The 23,351-nt window shown below is 39.5% G+C and overlaps 1 protein-coding gene across 1 annotated transcript in view; it reads left to right on the top strand.

Annotated features, from left to right (window-relative positions):
• The window catches only part of LOC143020632 (cytochrome P450 2L1-like), a 49,436-nt gene that overhangs the window by 17,055 nt on the left and 9,030 nt on the right, over nt 1–23,351 (top strand). The window contains exons 3-8 of the mRNA XM_076177120.1: nt 1,680–1,810; nt 2,200–2,415; nt 9,723–9,922; nt 16,633–16,753; nt 22,108–22,282; nt 22,792–22,909. Coding sequence (XP_076033235.1) covers nt 1,680–1,810; nt 2,200–2,415; nt 9,723–9,922; nt 16,633–16,753; nt 22,108–22,282; nt 22,792–22,909 — 961 coding nt within the window. The remainder of the gene's footprint in view (nt 1–1,679; nt 1,811–2,199; nt 2,416–9,722; nt 9,923–16,632; nt 16,754–22,107; nt 22,283–22,791; nt 22,910–23,351) is intronic.

Genomic DNA, 23,351 nt, shown 5'->3' with positions numbered 1-23,351 from the left:
GCCCTAATATTAATATTTCTAAAGGGCAGTGGACACCTGACATTATCTCACGCGCAGCAGTAGCCAAGTTGATGCGGACACTACATCCTCCCCTCTCCTCACCTCCTCCCTCCTCCGCCACCCCAGTTTGCCCCGCGCCTGAGTGAGGTCAACTGTCCACATCTCTTCTTACTGTAGTTTATAAGTCCCCTCTGTTCTCTATCTTATGTACTTTCCTGAAGAGGGCTACAGTTGATAGCCGAAATATAGGATTTTTCTTTATTCGAAGTTTATTCTTTCTCCGACTGTGGGTTCCTGTGTGTAATTTACAAATGTGCTACTACATTTCTGTTTATATATATATATATATATATATATATATATATATTTATATATATAATCTTTTAAGGTGAGCTCTAGCTTTAGCGTGCCGGAAAAGGTTAACGTACCAGGTTTTGCACGCGTGCCAATAGTTGCCCACCCATGGACTAGATGGTCTCCATGTGGCTAGAAGGGCTGGTCAGCTACAGTCCATAACAACAGCAATTCATGGTTGCGAAGAGGATGTCGTTCTATTTATCGTCATGGAAACCACAAAACCTCAAACGTTCTCCTAAAGAACGTGTTCTCCTTTGCCGCATTTTGTCATAGATAATTATAATATATACTACAGCTGTTGACGTCCACTTCATCTACGCACGAGCGTACTGTGCTTAAAGATAATTGTATTAGTGACCTTCATCAATTGTGACAAAGTGTGCTAAAGTAGCAAACTTTTTTGACGAGGGCTCTTTAATATGGTTTCCGTGAAGATAATTTTATGCGAGTGCGCGCAGAGAGTTGTAGTATTATCATAAGACGAAACGCTCTAAACTAGCAAAAATTTTTGTTGAGACTTTGTAAACGCTTGCAGTCTTGTTGTTTCCGTGAGGGCGCCTCACTTCAATGAACTCCTTTACATTTTCTTTTCGTTTCTGTGATGACAACTCTGTGAGGGAAAATGGGATATGAGTTTAACTTCTCTTTTATTATGAGTTCAGCTTATCATATAGATTTTTTGTTTTATCTACATGTTCATCGTTTAGGCTTCTCCTTTAATAATAACGATGATACTGATGACAATAATGATTGCAATAACAGAAATAACAATTACAGGAACAACATCGCTAAAACAACAGCATTAACAACAACAGAAATAATATGATGTACTTCTTTGTTGATTGTATTCACTTAGTCTTGTATGACTGGAAACAAATCTACATTCAAAGAATATTGCTGATCATTAGCAAATTCTACAATCCTTACTTTCTGTTACTTTCATTAAAATTCTCCTTTACTACCTCTATGACTCTCTCTCTCTCTCTCTCTCTCTCTCTCTCTCTCTTTATATATATATATATATATATATATATATATATGAATATATATATATATATATATATATATATATATATATATATATATAATTATCCATCTCTCTATATTTCTATCTCTCTACGTATCTATTTCTATCAATGTTTCTATCTGTATTTCTACCCATCAATCTATCCATCTATCTGTCTTTCTATCCATCTATCTGTCTATATCTCTATCTATTATAATCTTATCTATCTATATTTCTTCTTATCTATATTCCTATCTATCTACATATTTGTATCTATATCTCTCTGCTAGTGTAACAATTTCCTCCGCTTCTGCAGTGTGCGGACAGGCTCCGTGGTGCAGGTTTTCCTGTGCAATTACGACCTGGTGAAGGAGGCCTGCTCGAGGTTCGAGTTCAGTGACAGGCCCTTACTAACCATCTTCACAGTCATGTCTGACAATCTCTTAGGTAAGATCAAAATCTTCGGTTTCTGACGGAGGGAGATCTCCTACATGACTTCTTCCTCTTCCTCCTCCTCCCTCTTTCACTAAGTTTCATTTTTTTTCTGTTCCCCTTCTTGTCTATTTTTAGATTTGTTTAATTTTTCATGCAAAAGAAATTTACATATGCCGTAACAGTTACTAAAAACGGGATTTATATCTAACCCATCGTTCCGTCACTTGGAATCTTCAACAAACTTTCGCTTCAAGAATCATTTCATAAACCACTTCCTTGTTGGCTGAACTTCATCTGAATGAAAGAATTGGCTTTAAACAAAACAAATCGTACTATGGATGTCATGCGAAAGGTTAAAAGAGATAACAGGCCAACAGCATAACATAGGATTTTTTGTTTAGGCATTGTCGGTAGCAGCGGACCAGTCTGGCAGAATGGGCGTCGTTTCTGCCTTCAGCACCTCCAGCGTCTGGGCATGGGGAAGAGCTCCATTGAGGGCTCCATCCAGTTCGAAGCATCTGAGTTTGCGAAGTACATCGAGGAGAGGGCGGGAGTCATGGAAATTCCCAACGTCATCAACGTGGCTACAGTCAACATCATTTGGCAGTTGGTTGCAGGTAGAGATCCTTGCGTTATTTCTTTCTTTTTTCATTATTGATTTTATATGTATATATATATATATATATATATATATATATATATATATATATATATATACACACACACACACACACACATTTTTTCATTCTCATTTTCCTATCTATCCTTCTATATTTCTCCTTTCTTCTTTTTATCTTTTCCTTATTTTCTCTCCTTTATTTCTTCCTTCGTTCGTTCATTTGTTCCTTCCTTCGTTCCTTCGTTCCTTTCTTTCTTTCTTTCTTACTTTCTTTATTTATTTCCTCTCTTTCTTCTTTTCTTTCTTTCTTTTTTTTATTTTGTGGCCGCCCCTATGTACCATCTTTCTTTCGTGCTTTTACTTTCGTTTAGTACGTCTCTCACTTTCTACTTTCTCCACTGTCTTTCATTAATGTTATTTGTTACTCACCCTTTTAGTCGGTAGACCCTATGCATCCGATCATTCAACTTATTCAATTTCTGACTGAGTTCACTTAGTAATTGTATTTTGCACTGTCAGGCTTCTACTTCTCACTTCACTATATTTTCTGTATAGGGGGAATTAAAAGGAGCTTAATTTTTCTTTCTTTTCTTCCCGAGTTTTACTATAATTGGTTCTCTAAGGTACACCAAGTAACTCCCGTCGAGAACACTCAATTTAGGTCCTATGTCAGTTCTGTAGTGACGTCATAAATTCTTTAGTCCTATGATCTTTAACTTTATATTTAAGAACCTCTCCTAAGGGCGTGATCTCACAATTGTGAACCAATTAAATTTTCTCCTTGATCTTTTTTCCAATCAGAATCGTTATTACAAATCTCTATGCAGTATTGTTTACTTAAGCAACCTCGAATCACTGCATACTCACTTAGGTTGCATAAGCAAAAAGCACAACATACAAGTCACCCAGGCTCCCGATCATTTTTATCACTCTAGCGGAGAGCGAGCTTGCGCAACCTTCGCCTACGAACTGTTGTTTACCAAACATCCAACTCATAGAACCCCTCACCATCTATCCACGTGTCTACCTATACCTAAGAGTCTCTTACAGGGCTCGGCAGCTACCACTTGGTCGTCCCGACCAACTATTTTTCTACTAGCCTCTTACAGGGCTTTGGCATACTGCATTATTATGGAATTCAACATTTCATATGATATTATATGTATAAAGCTAAATTAGTAATTAAAGCACTTCAGCATAAAATGGCAAAACAAGGTTAAAAGAAACATCCTTCAATGGATGCTATCATCCACCTAATGGTAACCAAAAGCTGCATGTACAAATATAACAAGAAATACCTACGGACCCCCCCCCCCAAAAAAAAAAAAAAAAAAAACATACTATTGCCTGAAACCAAGATCCTAGGAGAAGTGAAATTACAGATTATCTGATCATAGATTACTGAAGCAATTGTTTTAGTTCTCTTATTTGGTATGGATTGTAAAATAGAAAATCTTGAAAAATAATCAGTAGCAACAAATACATAATTATATCCATTTTCAAACATAGATAACTCCAGTGCATCTATGTGAACTCTTTTCCAAGATTTCTGTGTGATGGGATATAATAGCATAGGAGCAGGTTTGGGTGTATTTCCATTTATCTTAGCACATTTCAAAAACATTTCTATATAAACATATATATATATATTTTCATACCTGGCCAAAGGTGTTTAAGTTGTGTTTGTCTATAAGTTTTATCCTTTCCTAGGTGTGAACTACAATCACTATCATGATGTAATTTCAATATCTCTGGTACAAGAGTTTGTTGTGTTACCAACTGATTCACTGGGTCCCTAGAAATATCTTTCCCACATACAACTGTGTTTTCTATACAAAAGTCATTTGTACAAAAGAAATTCCTCTATCTTATAGCCTTTTGGTAGTTTTCCTTGGTATTTCCTTGGTATTTCCTTGGTATTTCCTTGGTATTTCCTTTGTTCCCTTATCACCATTCCCTCATCTAATGTTACTAGTTCATCTACATTGCCGATGAAATTGATCAACCCTGACATTGGTTGGCTGATACTTCTAGATAGTGCATCTGCTGCAACATTCTTTCTACCCGGAATATATTCAAACTTAACCTCAGAACACTGAAGTATAGTAAACCACCTGGCTAATCTGCCTCTAAAATCCTTATGCTTGAATAAGTTCTGAATAGTTTTATGATCAGTCCACACTCTGATTGGATATCCCAGTATCATATCTCTAAAACTTTCTAATGGATATATCACTGCTAAGGTTTCTCTTTCTGTTATGGAATAGTTTTTCTCTGCACAATTACATAGTCTAGATGTGTAAGCTATCGGTTTCAATGTTCCATTTCTCTCTTGCATCAGTATGCCTCCTAACCCTATGTCAGACGCATAAGTACAAAGAATGAACTCTTTATCATAATCAGGGAATATGAGAACTGGAGAACTAGTAAGTTTAACTTTCAACTTTTCAAAAGCTTGTTGTTGCACAAGTCGCCAAATGAACTTTGAATATTTTCTCAACAAAGAACTTAATGTTTTAACTATGTCTGCATATCCCTTGATAAACTTCCTATAATATCCTGTCAATCCCAAGAAGCTTCTAACTTTTTCTACATTGTCCGGAGCTGGGTAGTTCTTTACTGCTTCTAAATTTTCTGCAGTAAGTCCATGTCTGTCTATTTTATGTCCCAAATAGATGACAATATCCTGCAAAAACTTACACTTTTCAAGTTTCAGTCGCTGTTTGGGAAAATATTAACTTTTCTAGAAATACACTGGCAGTGTTTTCTAACAACCCATCTAGAACTGTATTCATTAATCTCATATAAGTTAATGGGTTATTACATAGCTCAAAGGGCATTAGTTTGAACGGATAGGGCCCCGTTGTTGTAGAAAAGGCTTTATAATCCCGTAAATTTTCGTGGAACTCGATCTGCCAGAATGCAGATTTGATATCTATAGTGCTATAATACATATTCTCCGTTCCCAAATTCCTAAGTATATCTGCCAGTACCGGGAACGGTAATCTATAGTCAATGACTGGGCGCATGGTACCATCTGATTTTGGCATCAGAAGCAAAGGCAAATTCCATTCAATTTGACTAGATTCAATTATATCCTGCAATAACATTTCAGTGATCAATTTATCTACAATGGCTAGCTTGGAGTGTGGTAATCTGTAGTCATGTATATAAATAGGTTGAATCCTTGGTTTTAATTTGATCTGATGTTTTAAAACAGTTGAATTGCCCAAAGCGTCCACCGGCAAAACAATTACTTTATTGTGCTGCAAGAGCAATGTAACTAAGCTTTCATCCAACTCAGGACATCTAATAGGTTCTAGTTTATTCTTGTATTTCTCTCCCAAATCTGTTTCTTCCTGAATTGAACAGATTGATAAAATTGGTAATTCCACCTCTTCAGTACTCTCATCTAAAATATTAATAGGTCTTATACAGAGTTGAAAACATCCTATTTGTGCACTTTTTCTTAATAATATGTCTTTATTCAAAGTACTAATCACTAATATTTCTACCTTATTCTTATGTGTCTTATAAATCCCTGAGTCCAATTTCAAACCTTTTATCCTAATTGATTCTGAGATGGTTAAAATTTCAGAGTCTACAATGACTCCTTTCAACTGCACTTTTACTCTATTAATTGCTCTGGAGTGTACTTATGTCGACTTCCACAATTAGCAAAGCTTCACTTAAAGTTGGCTCTGCATCGCTATCATTCAATCTAGCATTGTTATCTTCCCTATTTATTTCAAGAGATTCTCTTATCGCAGATACTATCTCCAAGTCTGGTTGATTTAAAAATGGGATTAACTGTGATTTCACTAAGGTCCCTAACTCGGTAGGACATATGATCATGCCCTCTTTTCTCATAGTTGCAAATCCTATCAATAAATCCTGGGAAAACAGATTCTTCTACAGCTATCACTGAAATGTGTAAGTGCACATTTCTATAAAATATGACCTCTAATCCAACTATACTAATGTTTTTAACTGACTCTCTGTTACTCTTTGCAATGAGTAATGGATTGGTTTCAAGATTTTCACTTCCGGTAACTTTGCTAGTTATAATATTGACTACAGATCCTGTATCAACAATTACCTTAATAGGTTCATTGAACACTCTACCCACAAAGAGGGGTCCAACAGAAGTCTTTCCAATTGTTATAGTCAATTTACAATTGTCTTTAATGTTAGTGTTTTCTTTCACACTTCTGTCACTCATGTCCCTAATACAATTTGTATTCCTATGGTACTTCTGTGTTCTATTTCCTATTCTCTGGTGATACAAACAGAAAGGTGGGTTTCTACAATGATACTCATCATGACCCTCATATTTGCAGCTTCTACAATAACCTTGTAGAAGGCAATCTATTTCCCCAAAGTCCATGTTTTGTTTGAGATCTTTGTACAGCTTTTCTGCAGTTATCTCATTACAATTTTTTTTTGTCACTAGACCTTTCTATCCAATCTGAATCCTTTAACAGAGAAATAATAATCTAAGACCATCTGTCTAATTTTACTAAATATTTTGTGTTTGATTCAATTATTTTTACTTTCACTCCTTCCACCTCTGCCTTCCACACTTCTTTTACTAATCTTTCTTCACTCATTCTTTCCATGTGTCCAAACCATCCTAATGCTCTTTCATCAACCCTATCTCCCAGCTCCCTTTCCACCCCTGTTCTCCTCCTCACCTCCTCATTTCTCACTCTATCTAGCCTAGTAACCCCTATCATACTTCTCAGACATCTCATCTCAAACACATTCAAACTCCTTCTCTCTTCCTCTCTCATGTTCCATGTTTCTGCCCCGTACAGTGCTGTTGGTACAATCACTCCTTCATATAACCTCCTCTTAGCATCCATTCCCAGATGTCTATTCCTCATTACACTTTTTAATCCACCAAGGCATTTACTCCTCGCCTCTCTCTATCTACATTCTATATCCACCTCCACTCCTTCCTTTCCTGCCAAATTCTCACCCAAGTAGCTAAAACTATCCACTTCCTCCAGTCTTTCACCCTTAGTGCTTACTTCCAGCCTACTGTCACTCTCTCCTATTGTACATCTCATCACCTTACTTTTGCCGACATATATCTTCAGCTTCCTTCTTTCACACACCTTCTCAAACTCTGTCATTAACTTTCTCAATCCCTCCTCTGATCCTGCTACAAGCGCAGTGTCGTCCGCAAACAACAACTGGCTCACCTCCCACTTTTCTCCATTTTCTTTAAACATCTCTAACCCCTGACCCACTACCCTTGCATTCACCTCTCTCACCACCCTGTCCATTTAAAGATTGAACAGCCAGGGCGACATAACATATCCCTGACGAAGTCCCACCTCTACCTCAAACCATTCACTCTCTCCATTTCTAATCCTAACACAAGCTCTACTACTCTCGTAAAAACTCTTGACTGCTCTTAACAACTCTCCTACTATCCCATATATCTGCAATACCTCCCACAGTGCCTTCCTGTCTACCCTGTCGTAAGTCTTTTCCAGATCCATAAAAGCCCCAAAAAACATCCTTACCTTTCCCTATAGCTTTCTCACATATCTGTCTTACCACAAAAATCTGATCTACACAACCACTACCTGTCCTAAACCCACACTGTTCCTCACCAATTACTCCCTCTGTTCCTTTCCTAATCCTCTCAATCAAGACCCTCCCATAAGCCTTCCCGACTACACTCAACAAGCTGATCCCTCTGAAACTACTACACTCACACTTGTCCCCCTTTCCCTTGTAAAGCGGAAATATAAAGGCACTCATCCAGTCCTCTGGCACTCTATCCTCTCTCCAGCAAACATTAAACAACCTCATCAACCAGTCCACCATCACTGTACCTCCTTTCTTCAGACATTCTGCATGGCATCCATCCAGACCAGGTGCTTTACCTACTCTCATCATCTTAACAGCTGCTTTCACTTCATCCTTCCCTATTTCTCCTTCATTTTCCTCACTCATCACGGTCATTTTCTTAGCGCATCCCACTGCAACTACCTTTACCTCCCTATCCTCCTTCACATTAAGCAACTCCCTAAAATACTCTGCCCACCTTCCTCTCACTGCCTTCTCTTCCATTATCATATCTCCACCTGCACCTTTTACCTTTTCTTCTCTACTTGATTCGCCTTCTCTTTCTCTTTTAATTTCCTTCCAAAACATCTTTTTATTACTTTAAAAATTTTCTGTCATACTCTTACCCCATTTCACATCTACTCTCCTCTTTGCTTCCTTTATCTTATGCTTAACTTCCTTTCTCTTTACTTTGTACCTCTCATTTTCTGGTGCAAGGTAAATTGAGAGTGGAGAATAGGTGGAGCAAGAGGAAAAAGGGCAGAAGGTAGGGAGGTACTTAGAGTGAACTGCTTAAATGAGAGAAAAAAAAAGGAGAATGAGTATAAGAAGAAGCTGAAAGAGGAGTGGGAGGGAGTAAAGGATAGAGTAGAACTAGGAGTGGAGGAGGAATGGGGATGGTTCAAGGAGGGAGTCATAAGGTAGGATGCGAAAAAAATCATAATAATAATAAATAAATAAATGAATAAATAGAAAATATAATAATGTAAATAATAAATAAAATACATAAATAAACGCATAGGTATAGTTAAATAATAAACAAACAGGTAAATAGTAAATAATAATAAATTGACATATAACAAATAATAAATGAGAATCAAGAAAACAATGATAAACAAACAGACAAATGATAACAAAACAAATAAACAAATAAAATAAATGATATAATCATTACAGCATCTTAAAGCTTCGAACATATATACATATGTACATATGCACACATGTACATATGCACACATGTACTTATGTACATATATATGTATACACACACACACACACACACACACACACACACACACACACACACACACACACACACACACACACACACACACACACACACATATATATATATATATATACATGCATAAATTAACAAAAAAATAGATTAATGAATGTTTGATTAGGAAGAGAGTAGAATGATATAAACAGCTATTGTTTTTTTTATCATTTGTCTGTCTGATTTCATTTATTATTAGTTATATGTCAATTTATTATTATTTACTATTTACCTGTTTGTTTATTATTTAACTATACCTATGCATTTATTTATTTATTCTATTTGTTATTTACATTATTATAGTTTTTATTTATTATTTTATTATTATTATGATTTTTTTTCGCATCCGACCTAGATATGGACCACAAGGTCTCCTGTCGGCATGCTCCGCCTTTGTAATCCTTTGTAATCCTTTGAGACCTAAATATGATCTAATCTGGCAGGCAAACGTTACACCATCGAAGATCCTCATATCCTGAGTTTCCAGAAAATTATTGAAGAATTTGAGGTCATCCAGGGCACAATCACCATTACTGAGTTTTTCACTTGGATTCCCAAGGTCTTCCCGAACTGGATTTTGGACACTTTTTTTGGATTCAAAGAGCTCAAGAAAATTCAAGAAAATATGAGAACCTTCATAAAGGTAATCAGAAGAACAGAATGTTTTCATGCTCATATTCAATGCCTATACATGTGTGTGTGTATGTATGTATGTGTGTGTGTGTATTTGTGCGTGTGTATATGTAAGCATCCATTAATCAGTCAATAAGCTATTTTGATTCCACTGCTTGACAATGGCTTCTTCCATACCATTCCATGACTCGCACGACTGCATCAACTTCTGCCGTGTCACTCCTGCAAGTTTCTCTGTCTTATTCCTCCACTTTCTGATTGGTCTCCCCATTGCACTCTTTCCATCTCGCGGCGTTCACTCAGTCACACATTTGCTTCATCGCCCAGCATTCGGTGCGCTAACTTAGCGGCCCGATTCCACTTCCTCTCTTTCATTGCCTCCACATATTTTTCACTCCAATCTACTCTCCCATCCAACTTGACCCCTTACTGTCTTTCAGCATTATTTCCACCAGTGATCTCTTCATTCTCTTCAGTCCATTCCTTTGCTTTACCTCCATAGTCTTCGTTAGTTCCCAAATCTCACATCCGTATATTCGTATAGTGGCGAGCATTATACGTTGGTTGTAAACTTTGTGTTTCAAACATAAAAGTAGAGAACCTCTCGTAATCTTTTTACATTTACCAAACGTTTTTCAACTAATTATAATACGCCTTTTTATTCTATTATCATGATCTTTAGTCATTTTTAGAATCTGGTCTGAATAATCATACTCTTAAATTTCTTTAAAACTCTCACCATCTCTTCATTTTGAACTTAAGTGTTGACCATTACTTTGGTTTTAATCTTATTCTTCATTAAACCTACTTTGAGACTTTCCTTGTTCGGTTTACTCAGATATCATGCATGTCTTCTACTCTACCTGAAATAAGAATAATGTCATCCGTAAGTCTTAGGTGATCAAAATATGAACCATTAACCTTCAAACTCTCTTTCCAACTCAACCTTCCAAAAATCTCTTCCAGGCAAGCTGGAAATATTTTGGGTGAAACTGTATTGCCTTGCTGTACCCCTTTCTTGATCCTTATATTTTCTGTTTCTTTATATAGTCGAATTACAACATTACTTTTCTCATGAATACTTCCTAGATCCCTTACTTTTATTAACGTGTTTGCGTAGAGAGTTAGGTTTAACTATTTGCTCTACCGAGTTAAAGGCCTTATTGTAATCTACTAAAGCTAAACAAAGAGGTATATTGTATTTTGCTGTTTTGTAGCTTAGTTGATTTTTCGTCTGCAAATGGTCCAGATTTGAATATACATTTGAATTTACACATCTAAAGACTGCGTGTTCTCTTGGTTTCCATCTAAAATTTTACTTAGTCTCTTTGTAAGTGTTTTGAAAATACTTTGTATACATTTCATAACAAGCTGATCGGTCAGTAGTTACTAAGGTTTTCGTGGACTGCTTTTTTTGTGAATTAAAATCAGTGTAGTATTGCACCATGGTTTAGGAACGCTTTCCTGAGGAAAACACTGGGGATATACCTAAGCTAATTTACAATGAACTTCTTTCCCTGAGTCTTTCAAAAGATCTATCGGTATTCCATCTTACTCAGGTGCTTTTCCTCGTTTCATACCCTTCAGAACAAACACTTCTTTCTTTGAAACATCTGGTACACTTTCTTTGAAATATCTGGTAGAGGGGAGTGGAGTATGTAGGGGATAGAATGGGTGGGAGTGTTTTTTATGCCTTTGTTTTTTGGCTACCTCCCTTGTAAGGGGGAAAAACCTTTGGTATATGTATGGATGTATTATTATTATCATTATTGTAGTGGTTACTACAATTGTCCTATTTGGAGGAAGCTAGGATATTTAAAGTCAATCCCATGACTGATCTGTTTATTGGAAATGACGACGATGGTATTTACAATATTTGTGGCGAAATTCTGGATTCTTTGTGTTTAGTATACAATTAATTAAAATATATTTACAATACATAAATATGCTTCTTACAGTATGTAGAGGGATATGTTTTATTTTATTTACAAAATAAATTAAGTTATTATAATGAACATTGTTATTATATTAATTAAAATTAGTCGAATGTATGTTTAGTCGGACGCATGTTCTAAGGGGTGACTATTGTTTATCCCGTACTCGGCGATCACGAGTCCTGAAGGGGTAATTTCACGTGTTGGCTACAGAACACTACAGAACTCTCCCCCTAGTGACGAGGCAGGAGGAACGATATCTGTTTTTTCTTTGTAGTGTGTTTGTGGTTTGTAGCCCGTGTGTCCGGAGGTGTCGGAAGAGCAACAGGATCTTGTTCGTTGTCCGAGAGGAGGTATGCAGGCTTGGCGCGGTCTATGGAGATGACGTCAGTGGTTCCACGGCGATCGATGGTCAAGTTCTTCCTTGTCCTCTTGACGACTCTATATGGGCCATCGTATGGTTGTTGAAGAGGCTTCTTTACTCCCTCCACGCGAACGAAAACATGTGAGCAGTCTTCGAGGTCCTGGCTCACAAACGTTCTTGTTGGTGAGGTACGCGGTGGCACTGGCTGGAGTTTCTGCATTGTATCTGTAAGATTAGTAGCATAATCTTGAACGCTGCAGGGTTGTGTTATAGGAGCAGATGCAAGAAACTCACCGGGCAGACGGAGTGGAGTGCCATAAAGAAGTTCTGCAGAGGAGTGGCCAAGGTCTTCCTTGAGGGACGTGCGTATACCGAGGAGGACCATTGGAAGCACCGTAGACCAGTTGGTGCGGTCGCGTGCTGTTGCTGCAAGTGAAGCCTTGAGTTGTCGGTGGAAGCGTTCGACGAGTCCGTTGGATTGGGGATGGTAGCTTGCTGTTCTGAAACGCCGGATACCTAGCAAAGACATAACCTTGTTCCATAGATTGGATTCAAATTGGCTACCACGGTCGGATGTGAGGCTGAGTGGTGTACCGAATCTTGAAATCCAGGTGGTTATAAAAGCTTTGGCTACTGTTTCTGTGCTTATGTCAGTAAGCGGGATTGCTTCGGGCCAGCGTGTAAAACGGTCTACACAAGTAAGAATATACCTGAAGCTGTCGGAGAAGGGAAGCGGTCCGACGATGTCGATGTGGACGTGCTCGAGTCGAGTGGAGACTGGGCGAAAGGTACCTGGAGGGGAGATGGTGTGGCGTGTGACCTTGGAAGCTTGGCATTTGACGCAGGTGCGGGTCCAGTGTCGAACGTCTTTGGCGATTCCACTCCAGATGAAGCGTGATGACATCATGTGCTGCGAAGCTCGAATACCTGGGTGGGAGAGGTCATGTAAATGGCGGAACAAGGGATACCTGTGGTTCTCGGGCAAGTAGGGACGGATGGTGTCCGTGGATACATCGGCGTAGAGCTCAGTGTTGGTTCCAGGGAGCTGTACCTTCTTCATCTGCAACGCGGGGTTTTCCATCAATCGCTGCAGCTCGGTGTCACCAGCTTGGTCTGCAGCGATGGCGGCGTAGTCGATGAGAGAGGTAGAGACTGCAGATATGTTGCGCGAGAGGGCATCGGCAGGACAATTATCTGCACCTCGAACAAAACGAATATCTGTGGTGAATTGGGAGATGAAATCTATGTGTCGGAGTTGTCTAGGGGAGTATGTTGTCTTGTTATGAATGAATGTTGTTGTGATTGGTTTGTGGTCGGTGTATATGTGGAATTGTCGTCCTTCGACGAAATACCTGAACCTGTTGACAGCCTTGTAGATGGCTAGGAGTTCCTTGTCGAAGGCGCTGTATTTCTTCTCGGCATTGTTGAGCTTCTTTGAGAAGAAGGCGATGGGTTTCCAGGCATCGTTGATGTATTGCTGCAGAACTGCGCCGACACCTGTGTCTGAAGCATCTGTCGAGATGGAAGTGATGGCATCAGGAATAGGGAAACTAAGGGCGGTAGCATTCCCGAGTGCTTCTTTGGCTGCCATGAAAGCTGCATCAGTTTCGACGTCCCAGTTGAGTACGATGGAACGTCCCCTCTTGCACGGCTTGATCATGGAGTAGAGCGGTTGGAGCAGTTGAGCGCAGCCTGGAATGAAACGATTGTAGAAATTTAACATACCAAGGAATTGCTTGAGTTGGCGCTGTGTTGTAGGTTTCGGGAAACTCTGGATGGCGTCGCAGCGGGATGAGACAGGGGTGACGCCTGAAGGTGTGACGGTGTGTCCTAGAAAGTTGATGGATGACACACCGAAGTCAGATTTCTCGAGATTTGATATGGATGCCGTAGTCTTGTAGGCGGGTAAAGACTTGCTTCAGATGGTCTTGGTGCGTGGCTTCGTCAGGGCTGGCGATGAGTACATCGTCGATGTAGGTGAAGCAAAAAGGCAGGCCCCGTAGGACTTCGTCCATGAATCTCTGGAAAGTTTGGGCAGAGTTCTTGAGGCCGAAGGGCATTCGAACGTATTCGAACAAGCCAAAAGGTGTTGTGACAGCTGTTTTGGGGATGTCAGGCGGGTTGACCGGAATATGATGGAAGGCTTTTACAAGATCGATCCGGGAGTATACGCGAGTTCCTGCAAGGTGTGAGGAAAACTCCTGTATGTTGGGAACTGGGTACCTATCCATCACAGTTCGTGAGTTGAGGGCGCGGTAGTCACCGCATGGCCTGATGTCGCCGTTGCTTTTGGGGACGATGTGGAGAGCTGACGACCAGTTGCTTGAACTTGGACGAATGATACCTTGACGCATGAGGGCTTCCAATTCTGCCTTGGCTAGTTTGAGGCGTTCCGGAGCCAGACGACGGGCTTTGGCGTAGACTGGAGGTCCCGTAGTCTCTATGTGGTGCACTACGTGGTGTTTCACATTCGTGGTCGTGGAGTAAGGTTGTGTCAAGGCAGGAAAGTTCCTGAGGAGAGAAGCAAACTTGTTATCAGCACTGATGGTTGAAAGCTGGCTACTTACTCCGGTTGTTGGCCTGGCGTAGGATGACATCGATGTAAGGGGGTCGTGGAGCTTGCGATTTTTAATATCGATCAGGAGATCGAAGTGGGTCAAAAAATCGGCGCCAAGGATGGGTTGGGAAACTGATGCAACGTAGAAGGTCCACTCAAAGGATCGGCGAAGGTTGAGTTCTAGCTGAAGTGTCTTCCTCTTGAAAACGGGTATCTTGGTGCCGTTGGCTGCGTAGAGGGAAGACATCGGCGGCAGTGATTGCTGGCTTGCTGTGGCAGGCAGGACACTGACTTCAGCTCCGGTATCGATGAGGTATGTGGTGTTGGAGAGTGGATCAAATACGAAGAAGAGTTTCGATGTATGTTGGCGAACGCTGTGCGCCGTTAGCGTTCGCCCATCGTGTTTAAAGGTGACGGTGAGAAGGTGCACGGCTGTGTACATTTCCTCGCATCTTGTCCAAAGCGACGATGGTAGTAGCAGACGCCTGATGTTTGCTTGGGTCTTCCTCTGGATGTAGACCTAGAGCGGTTGCGGTAGTATCTTGGTGACGGGGGTCGTTGTTGAAGATTGGCAACCTGCTCTTGGAGGGCGCTAACCTGGAGGGTGAGTTTGGAGATTAGCTCGGTTAACGTCATGCTTACGTGATTAGTATGCAGCGATGTTCGTGGGCAGCTGGGTTGGGCAGGCTGGGTCAACGGGCAGGACAACCCGGGACGGCGGGGCTGGGCACGGCAGGGCGGCGGGCGGGGCTGGGCAGGTCACGGCAGGGCGGTGGGCGGGGCTGGGCACGGCAGGGCGGCGGGCGGGGCTGGGCACGGCAGGGCGGCGGGCGGGGCTGGGCACGGCAGGGCGGCGGGCGGGGCTGGGCACGGCAGGGCGGCGGGCGGGGCTGGTCACGGCAGGGCGGCGGGCGGGGCTGGTCACGGCAGGGCGGCGGGCGGGGCTGGTCACGGCAGGGCGGCGGGCGGGGCTGGGCACGGCAGGGCGGCGGGCGGGGCTGGCGGCGGGCGGGGCTGGTCACGGCAGGGCGGCGGGCGGGGCTGGCGGCGGTCACTCCAGGGTCACCAAATGTAGTGGTTACTACAATTGTCCTATTTGGAGGAAGCTAGGATATTTAAAGTCAATCCCATGACTGATCTGTTTATTGGAAATGACGACGATGGTATTTACAATATTTGTGGCGAAATTCTGGATTCTTTGTGTTTAGTATACAATTAATTAAAATATATTTACAATACATAAATATGCTTCTTACAGTATGTAGAGGGATATGTTTTATTTTATTTACAAAATAAATTAAGTTATTATAATGAACATTGTTATTATATTAATTAAAATTAGTCGAATGTATGTTTAGTCGGACGCATGTTCTAAGGGGTGACTATTGTTTATCCCGTACTCGGCGATCACGAGTCCTGAAGGGGTAATTTCACGTGTTGGCTACAGAACACTACATTATTATTATCATTGTTGTTGTTGTAGTTATTATTATGATTATCATCATTTTTTCATTATTTCATTATTTTCATCATCATCATCATCATCATCATCATCATCATCATCATCATCATCATCATCATCATCATCATCATCATCATCATCATCATCATCTACGCTCTGTTATTATCCCATGGCTGCTTCATCATTGTGGTGGAGGCTTTGCTGTAGCAAACACGGTACAATCTTTTCACGCAACTGACGAGAGTATGGTCACTTTGTGGGAAAGTATGGGAGGGAAATGGCTAATAAAGGCCAACTTCATACCAGATCGACCTACCTCCCCCGCCCCCCTTCAGGTAAGTACAAATATACACCATGCGCCACGCTACCGAGTGTGTTTAAATGGGCTCTCGAAAACCCGCAGGCGATTATCGACGAACACAAAGAAAACTTCGATCCTGAAAACCCCAGAGACTTCACCGACGCGTACCTCCTGGAAATGGAGACGAAGAAGGACGATCCGAAGAATACTTTCAGCGATGAGGGTGAGAAACCAGAACGTTTCTTGTATTGTCATGGTGAAGTTGGTTTCTTTCATAAGTGATAAAGTAGCTAAAGTCTTTTGCAAATGCTTTTAAGATACAGATAGATGCTATTACGGTCATCAAGGCATAAGACATAAAACTTGAACGAAAGCTTCGAGAGACCCAACACAGACACCCCCCCCAACACACGTACACATATACAGACACATACACACATTGCTCGACGGCGCAGTGGTAATGTTCGCAACCGCTACTCCAGCGGTCCGAGTTCGATTCCCGCCCAAGGCTGAAATAGTTTCAGTATCGCTGCGGTGTGAGCCTTTACTCCAACTCTCGTGGGCGGGGATTTTTGTGTGTTTGTGTAAGGTCACGGCATTACCCATGGATCAGTCATACATGAGCTCTGAGCTCTCATCTGGGAGGTTTATAGCCGTCGATCACGAGTCCAACACGTGATCCAAGATCATGGTGAATCACACACACACATACACACACACACACACACACACACACACACACACACACACACACACACACACACACACACACACACACTTTCAACGAACGGACGGCTTGAAGAACGTTCTGAAGAAAAGTGCCGATTGTGGATCCCAACGCAAAGAGAAGTACCTTTTTGTATTTGCAGGGTGGGGGGAAATTGCTCGTGGGGCAGTAGGTAAGTAGGAAAAGAGGAGAAGGGGAGGGATTGCTGGGGAAATGGAAGGAAATGAGGATGTGGAGGACTTGGCCCAGGCAGACGGGCGTAAGGTCAACATGAAACGACCACCGGACCAGCTCAGTGATGACGAAATGGCAAATAAAAATGTAAAGATTAGAAGTATAGAGAGGAGCAATACAGTAGAAAGTGACGAGAATATGTTCCAGGGATTTAAAGAGGGTGGGGGGGACACAACCCCCCCCCCCCCCCGACTGATAAGACTAGAGGAGAGAGTTGATAAGGTGATCGAGGACTTGGAACGTAAGTTAGGTAATGTAGACTCCATTTTCCAGAGAATTGAAAGGTTGGAACAACTAGAGAAGGCTAACAGAAACTTAACTGAAGAAATAGAGGACCTAAAAGACAGTTAGGAAATGTAAAGGAGGAGAATGAGAAATTGAAGAAGAATAGTAATGAAAACAGAGAGAAAATAGCTAAAGAAGCTAAAAATTGGAGAACAACCCAAGAAGGGAATAAGGTTTCATTCACTGACATAGTCAAACAGCAATTGAAAGAACATAATGAAGACTCAGTTATTAAAGTGATGAGACAGAAGGAGAATATAGTAAGAGAATTAGCTGACAAAAAGAAATGTATAATTATATTAGGAATGGAAGAGAAACATAACCCAGATAGAACCGCAAGAATCAAGGAGGAAAATGAAAGAGTAAGCAGTTTATTAAAATTAGTCCAGGAAGATGAACCAGAAATTATAAAGGAAATTGAGGAAAAATTCAGACTCGGAAAATATAGTACAGATAAGACCAGACCAATTAAGATTAAATTCAGGTCACAAACAACGGCAGAGAAAATTCTATCCAAGACAGGGAAACTAGCAACAAATGATCAATATAAAAAGGTATGGATAAAAAGAGAAATGAATAAGGAGGAAAGAGAGGCAGAAAAGCAGAAAAGAATTGAAGCTAAGGCAAAAAACGAGGAAAGAACGGAGTCAGAGAAAGAGAGATTCTATTGGAGAGTAGTGAACATGAAAATAAAGCAGTTCGACATACTAAAGAAAAACATAAGGGAAACAGAGAACACAATGGAAGTGGCAGAAAACTAAGAGTGTCTTACACAAATATAGATGGATTGATAACAGGATTGAATGAACTGAATGATTATTTGAAAGAAAAAGAACCGGACATAATGGGAATTGTAGAAACAAAATTAAAAGGCCCACTACCACCCAACAGTGTAGGACATGATACATACAATTATTGGATTAGAAACAGAGAGAAAAAACAAGGGGGTGGAGTTATGTTCCTGACTAAGAAGGATATAAACGTGAAAGGTGTCATATATGGAAAGAATACAGTAGAGATGATTATGATAGAAGTGGAAGACCGAGATAAGAAGAGCAGAAAATTTGTGATCAATTATGTGCCTCCGAAAACAGCCTCATGGGAGGAGAGTGAACATAAAAGTATGTTAGAGGACACAAAGATAGCATTAACTAAAATAATGGAAGACGGAGGAAGAATAGTTATGATGGGTGACTTTAATTGCAAAGAAATCTGCTGGGAAGAAATGACAGTAAAGAGTGGTGATGACTCATGGGGAAATGCTCTACTTAAGATGATTACTGACCATTCAATGACACAATGGATACAAGAGAACACTAGGTATAGAAATGAAGAAGAACCATCGAGGCTAGACTTAATACTTACATCTGAACCTAGAATAGTGGACAAGATTGAATATAAAACACCAATAGGTAAAAGTGACCACATATTGATTGAACTGGAACTTAATGAAGAAAAATATATGAAAAGAAATGAACAATATAGAAAAGGAAGAATGATGTATGAAAAAACAAACTTTGATAAAATAAGAGAATTCTTCCAACAAGAAAACTGGGAAGAAATATACAAAGAAGAAACATCAGTGGAAGAGAAATGGAATATTTTGACAAAAATTTACAAAAAAGGAGTGGAAAAGTATGTCCCAAGACAAAAACAAGAAAAAGAATATGTAAAATGCTGGTACAACAAAAGTTGTAGGGAGTTAAAAGACAACAGAGACAAAGCCTGGACCAGATGGAAAAAAGACAGAAGACCTGAAAAATGGAAAATATATACTGGTTATAGAAATGAATATGTACAAAAGTGCAGAGAGGAAAAAAGAAAATATGAAAAAGATGTTATAGAAAAGTGTAAAGATCAACCAAAACTATTCTACAGATTTGTAAACAATAAACTAAAAAACAAACAAGACTTGGAGAAATTAAGACAAGGAGGAGTTGAATACACTGAGGAAATGGTAATGGCAGAAATTATGAACAAACATTTTAAATCAGTGTTTACAAGGGAAAATATACAACCTGAAGAGATTGAGTGGAAGGAAAAAGTCCCCCCTATGGAAGAAATAGAAGTAACAAAGAATGAAATATTGACACACTTGGGTAATTTTGATGTCAGAAAATCGCATGGGCCAGATGAAATAGCAAACTGGATTCTGAAAGAATGCAGGAATGAACTGGCAGACAAAATACATAGCATAATAAGCAGTTCCTTAAAAGAAGGAAAAGTTCCAGAAGATTGGAAAAAAGCAAATATAGTACCTATATATAAAGGAGGAAATAAAGAAGAACCTACCAACTATAGACCAGTCTCTCTAACAAGTACAATAGCAAAAATATGTGAAAGAATTATCAAAAGTAGATGGGTAAAATACTTGGAAAAAAACAACGTACTAAATCCAAGGCAATTTGGATTCAGACAAGGACGATCATGCGTCACCAATTTAATATGTTTCTATTCAAGGCTAATAGATATAATACAAGAAAGAGATGGATGGGCTGATTGTGCATTTCTAGACCTAAAAAAAGCTTTTGACAAAGTACCACATAAGAAGTTGCTTAAGAAATTAGAATATGAAGGAGGAATACAAGGTAAATTGCTAAATTGGATGGAGGACTTTTTGCAAGAAAGAAAAATGAGAGTAGTGATAAGAGATCAGCACTCAAAATGGAATGAAGTAATAAGCGGTGTCCCGCAGGGAACAGTTCTGGCCCCAATAATGTTTGCTATATATATTAATGATATGGATGAAGGAATTGAAAGCTATATGAGCTTCTTTGCAGATGATGCAAAATTACTGAAAAGAGTGAAAACTGAAGAAGATTGTGAATCACTACAGAGAGATCTAAATAAAGTACAAGAATGGAGTAAGAAGTGGGAGATGGAGTTCAATACAAAAAAGTGTAGTATAATGGAATTTGGAAAAAGCAAAAACAGAATAACAGGATCATATAATTTGGGAGAAGAAGGAATAAAAAGAGTAGAAAATGAGAAGGACCTGGGAGTCATTGTTATGAATAATATGTCACCTGAGAAACATATAAATAAGATTTTTGGAGAAACTTATAATTTAATAAGAACAATCAAAGTGGCATTTACATACCTGGATGAAGAAATGGTGAGGAAAATCCTAATCACCCTGATAAGACCAAGATTGGAATATGCAGCAACGATATGGTCACCAAGTACAAAAAAATGTATAAAAAAACTTGAAAGAATACAAAGAGCAATTACAAAATTGGCACCAACACTCTCAAAACTATCATATGAAGAGAGACTACAAAAACTTAAACTACAGACACTAGAGCAAAGAAGAGAGAGAGGAGATTTGATAGCTATTTACAGAATCATGAAAGGCATAGAAATTACTGATAGAGAGAATCTGATAAAATGGGATGACAGAAATACAAGAGGACACGGAAAGAAAATAAAAAAAGACAGCTATAGAAGAGATTTGAAAAAGAACAGCTTTCCTCACAGAGTAATAGACAGTTGGAACAAGTTAGATGAGAAAGTGGTGTGTGCAAAAACAATACATGAATTTAAAAATAGTTTAGATAAAATGAGATATGAAGACGGGACCCCACGAGCATAGCTCCCCTTCCCGTAAAATACAACTAGGTAAATACAACTAGGTAAATACACACACACACAAACTGAAGACCAACGCTCTCAAAGTGCAAAAATTGTTTGATGTGTTGAGACCAATACAGTTCTTAACATAAAAACACCTTCACCCAGCTTTCAGCGAGTACAAGTCCCATTTATGAATCAAGAGGGTTTATATGTTTATCTATTTTTGACAATCCTACATCATAGTATTTATAATAATCAACAAGTCTGTGGGATTCTCCATCCACTCAGCCTCTCCCTGCCCCGCCTAGCTGGCCACATTCCCTTCCCACTTTCCGTTATCTCCGACTCAGGTGGTTGAACGGCGCGCCATCTGTTCATACGTCCGACAGGTATTGTCAACGAACATTTGTTCGTGGATGTATATACATTATACTATCTTGAGTATGTGTATGCTTGTTTATCCGGATGTGTATATGTTAAGGCTGGCTTTATTGAGCATCTGAGAAAATAAATAGATATCTATGGATCCTATAATTAATTATCTATGCAATTGGCAGCCGTCGACAAGTCTATCAAAAGGACCACCATGTGAGGACGGAACCTTTATTAATGCGACGTTTCGTTTGTTATTACAAATTTATTAGTACTAGATAGTTGATAAAAAGCTGTAATTAGCAAAACATCGTACTGATGCAATAAAGGCGACGTCCTCACATCGTGTTTCTTTTATGATAACATCGTTACATCTTTGATTACAGACCTCGGAACTACTTTGTTTGACTTGTTCGTCAGTGGAAGTGAGACAGTGTCTAAAACAATTCGTTGGTTCCTCCTATACATGGCTTCATATCCTGAAATTCAGGAGAAGGTCCAGAAGGAGGTTGATGACGTCATCCCGCGTGATATGCAACCCTCATGGGAAGATAAGAACAAGTAAGATCAACTCTCGATGTCATATCATAATATTCTCCGATACCGACACCAACACACGCACGAAGACACAGACGCATACACAAACTCACTTCATCACACACACACTAGATGAGAAAGTAGTGTGTGCAAAAACAATACATGAATTTAAAACTAGTTTAGATAAAATGAGATATGAAGACGGGACACCACGAGCATAGCTCCCCTTCCCGTAAAATACAACTAGGTAAATACACAACACACAGACGCACAAACACATACACACTCACTTCGTCACGCACATACATAGAACATACCCACATGCACACAGACAAAAAAAAAAAAAAAAAAAAAAAAAAAAAAAAAAAAAAAAAAAAAAAAAAAAAAAAAAATGATAAATAGATAAAAAATAAGTCTAAGTTTACCCATTACGTTTTACTCCGGAAAGTCGATTTCATTTACATTTGGCTGGATAGTATAATACCGAATCTACTCCGTTTGCTCCTCTCCTCTTCAACGATCTCTTGACGCAGGATGCCTTTCACGGAGGCTGTCATCAGTGAAGTCCATCGCCACGCGTCGGTTGTGTCCATGGGCATCCAACACTTCACGTCACGTGAGACGAGCCTGTCTGGCTTTCGTATCCCTAAGGTAACGAGTCTATCCGGTTTTCGCTTCCCTCAGGTAAAGTATCAATAAACTTTTGAATAATGTATTGACACTGTTATTACTATTGCTATGGCTACTATTATTACTATTACAATTAGTATTGCTACTATTATTGTTACTATTCCTATTACAATTGTAATGGTATGATACCATTAAGTATAGGGTGGCTAATGAAACGAAATCGAATTGAATATATAAATGATTTAGCACTACAAAGACAAAACGCACGCTCACTAGAAGGCGAAATTACTATTAATATGAATATTGATAACTGGTGATATATGTAGTAACACATGTGTAAATCACAACTAACACCACAGTCTGAAAAAAAAAATGAATAAGTGAGTCTATGTGGCAGTCGAAATATATAGACTCGCTTATTCAACTCTTTCTTTTTTCCAACTGTGGTGTTAGTTGTGATAAA

Source organism: Oratosquilla oratoria, chromosome 40, assembly GCF_046742065.1.
Source record: "Oratosquilla oratoria isolate Oo_2021 chromosome 40, ASM4674206v1, whole genome shotgun sequence".
NCBI classification, from domain to species: Eukaryota; Metazoa; Arthropoda; class Malacostraca; order Stomatopoda; family Squillidae; genus Oratosquilla; species Oratosquilla oratoria.
This window is presented reverse-complemented; position numbering and strand designations above follow the sequence as displayed.